The following is a 3,489-nucleotide window of genomic DNA, read 5'->3' on the forward strand; positions in this document are numbered from 1 at the left end:
GAAGTGGTATACCTCATTTATTGAGGTCAAGCAGGCCTGATATGTATCGCTGTTTTATATGTACAACCTTGCACTGGAATTCAAAGCAAAATTAACCAAACTTGAATATGAATGAAAGTAAAAGTTACAAAGAAACACGAAGAAACCCCTATTTTTTGTTATTTATTTTAATGACGACAATAAATAATAACAGGTCAAGGTCATCCGAGGTCAACTGAGTATGGATTGTTAGGTTATGAAACTTGCTGGAAGTGATCACAATTGAGCGCCCAAAATTTACAAGGTCGATGGTCATGTCAAGATCATATGAGGTCAACTGAGCATAGATTGTTGAATTATCATGAACCAAAAATGTTTAATGGTCATGTCAAGGTCATTGAGGTCACTGTTGGATTGTCATGAAACTTGGTGGATGTGATCACCATTGAGCAGGGGACATTTTTAAGGTCATTTCAAGATCAAATGAATGCAGATTGATGGCTTCTTGTGAGACTTGGTGGATGTGATTTCCATTGAGCTTTTTGATATATATCTGAATTAATTCGTTTAGCACGCATTAAGTAAAAGAAAATTCAGCTTTCAACATGATAATTCTTGGGTATTTCACGGTTTTCCCTAAAATTATGGCCTTGCCCATTTACACCGACATTTCCCATCCGGTTAATTATTCCACTCATCAATGCAACATAATGAAACATGGCCTTCATTCGCGGCATCGTCTTTTTTAAAGAAAGTTCTTGTTTCTGACAAAATAATGTATACCAACATTTATTATTTTAATAATGAGGCTTATTTTCATTCTAGTGCAAAGAAATCATATATATTTATTTTAAATCATTATACACGGCAGATGGTACACATTATAAATTGGCTCTGGTCTCATCTGGTGTGTAACGGTATAGTCGAGTCATCTCATGAAATCTAACTCCTCAAAAACTTACTCAGATAAGTTTCAATCAAATATGTGCGAGATTGCACGAGCAATATCTACGTAAATGTCACTGGTGGTGTTAGCCAATTACCTGACACCCAGCACTAAGCATTAATATGATCAACGATTACATGAAACTTCCATTTCATGATTATGATGATAACAAAAACTTGTCTGATAGATCGCTGAGTGAAAGTGAAGTGTCGGTTCTAGCCAAAGGATTGAACTTTGCTGTGACTCCTAATAAAGTTCCAATCGCTGATATTGTCACTGCCACAGAGACTGCGATCAAACAAGCTAAGCTAGATCAATCTAAAGCTGAAAGCCTACGGCATAAGGTTAGCACTACTTTATGTAACGCTAAACTCCCACCTCCAAATACCACCAAGGAAGAAAGAAAAGCCCTTGATGAGTTAGCTAAGGACAAGGACATTGTCATCGTGCCAGCGGACAAAGGCAAGTGTGTTGTAGTTTTAAATATATCGGACTACGATAAGAAATGCCAACTCCTTCTGAAAGATAAAAGACCTATAAGTCTATCGGCTACAACCCTACTAGCGGTTACAGGAAACAGGTTACAGAATATATTAACAAAGTTCATTCGCAGGGAGCTATTGACGTCAGCTTAAAATACAGACTGACCCCTCCCACAGAACCTAGTGTCCCAGCTTTCTACGGTTTACCGAAAGTGCACAAGCCGGAACCCATTCCTGTCAGACCGATTATTAGTAGCATCGGATCAGTGACATATAATTTAGCCAAGCACGCTGCCAAGATCATTGGCCCCTAGTTGGTCAGTCCCCCACCACTTAAAGAACACTCAGGATTTTGTTCATAAAATCCAGGACATCAAGCTTACAGGGAATGAGATTATCACATCATACGACGTGACCGCTCTATTCACATCCATTCCTCCCGACGATGCTATAACAGTGGTGAAAGAATATCTCTCCAAGGACAAGACTCTAGGTGACCGAACGAATTTATCGGTGGACCAAATCATTGAACTCTTAACCATCTGTCTCAAGACTACGTATTTCTCATATAACAACAAATTCTTCATTCAACAATATGGCTGTGCCATGGGTTCAGCTGTCTCACCTATTGTTGTTAACATCTACATGGAGAATTTTGAGCAGATCGTGCTAGACAAATATCCGGAAACCCTCCTAAATTGTGGCTGCGCTACGTCGATGATACTTTTGTTGTTATTGATAGGAATGAGGCTGCCTCTTTTTACAAATTCATCAACGAGGTAGACCCAAACATCAAGTTTACCCAGGAGGAGTGTGTTGATAACAAGCTAGCCTTTTTGGACTGTCAAGTTCACATTCACGAGGACGGATCACTCAAGTCCACGGTTTACAGGAAACCAACTCATACGGACTTTTACCTACAATTTGACTCTCATCATCCCCTAATACATAAACTCAGGGTGATCAGATCCCTGCAACATCGGGCTAATACCATTATCAGCGACCAAGAGGATCTTCCTGGAGAACAAAATCACATTCAGAAATCCCTGGGTTGCTGTGGCTACCCCAACTGGGCCTTCACCAAAGCTAAAAAGACCAAAGAGCACACACAGAATCAAAACGCAGAAACGGGCACGGGTACCCAGGTAACAATACCCTACATATCTGGCTTGTCAGAAAGGATCAAGAATACTCTTAAGTCCTTTGGGATCGCAAGTCTTACAAACCCACCAACATCATCAGGGGGAAGTTAGTCCACGTTAAGGATAAACCCCCCAAGGACAAGCAGAGTAATTTGGTGTATGGCATAACCTGTGCGGCTACTGACTGTGGTGAAGCCTACGTAGGAGAGACCAAACAGTCTCTCAGGGCTAGGATAAATCAACATCGGAGACCTAGCTCCAGCGAAGCTCAGAACTCTGCAGTTTTCAATCACTGCAAAACAACGGAACACTTCTTTAAGCCAGAGGAGGTTGTGATCCTCGACAAAGAAGAAAAGTGGTTCGAGCGGGGTGTCAGGGAAGCCATTTGGGAGAGAGTGGAGCAGCCAGCCATCAACAAAAAAGGGGGACTCCGCTTTCAACTGCCGCACGCGCGGGACCAGGCTTTGCAGGATCTTCCCCGTCGTTTGTCACGTGACCAATCAGATGCCTGATGAAGTTCGGAGTTACCGGACGCAACTGTCGCATGTAAGTTGCAAATTTTATTTCCAGAATTCGATTTAACTTTACCTTATAAATTATGTTATCATTCATACCTGCATCATTTCATTTAAAAATTGGAATCGTGACTCAAATGGAAATAAATTTAATTGTAGTTATCTTCATTGAACATGTTGAATACGTTAAAATTACCCAAAGCTTGACAGAAAATAAAACAAAATGTGATTTTGCAGGCTCCTTCAATATAGGCCTATATTTTTTTTTCACGAAGCACATTTTTGGTGCAGCAAGTCTGCACCAACTTCAAAATTGGGATATTCAAGAAAAACAACGCCCTTCCCTATAGAGGATTTGGAATTCCGACTTCTTTTTTTTTATAGCTTTTTTGTCTGGAATTCCAGACTTTTTGGCCCACCAACTC

At 40.5% G+C, this 3,489-nt stretch overlaps 1 protein-coding gene across 1 annotated transcript; it reads left to right on the plus strand.

Moving 5' to 3' along the window:
- The first annotated feature begins 1,047 nt into the window (after positions 1–1,047).
- On the plus strand, positions 1,048–2,660 carry LOC140170735 (uncharacterized). The gene is made up of 2 exons (XM_072193966.1): positions 1,048–1,505; positions 2,150–2,660. The coding sequence occupies exons 1-2, from the start codon at positions 1,048–1,050 to the stop codon at positions 2,658–2,660; spliced, it is 969 nt and encodes a 322-aa protein (XP_072050067.1).
- Positions 2,661–3,489: the final 829 nt, after the last annotated feature.

This window comes from Amphiura filiformis, chromosome 15, assembly GCF_039555335.1.
Source record: "Amphiura filiformis chromosome 15, Afil_fr2py, whole genome shotgun sequence".
Taxonomy (NCBI): domain Eukaryota; kingdom Metazoa; phylum Echinodermata; class Ophiuroidea; order Amphilepidida; family Amphiuridae; genus Amphiura; species Amphiura filiformis.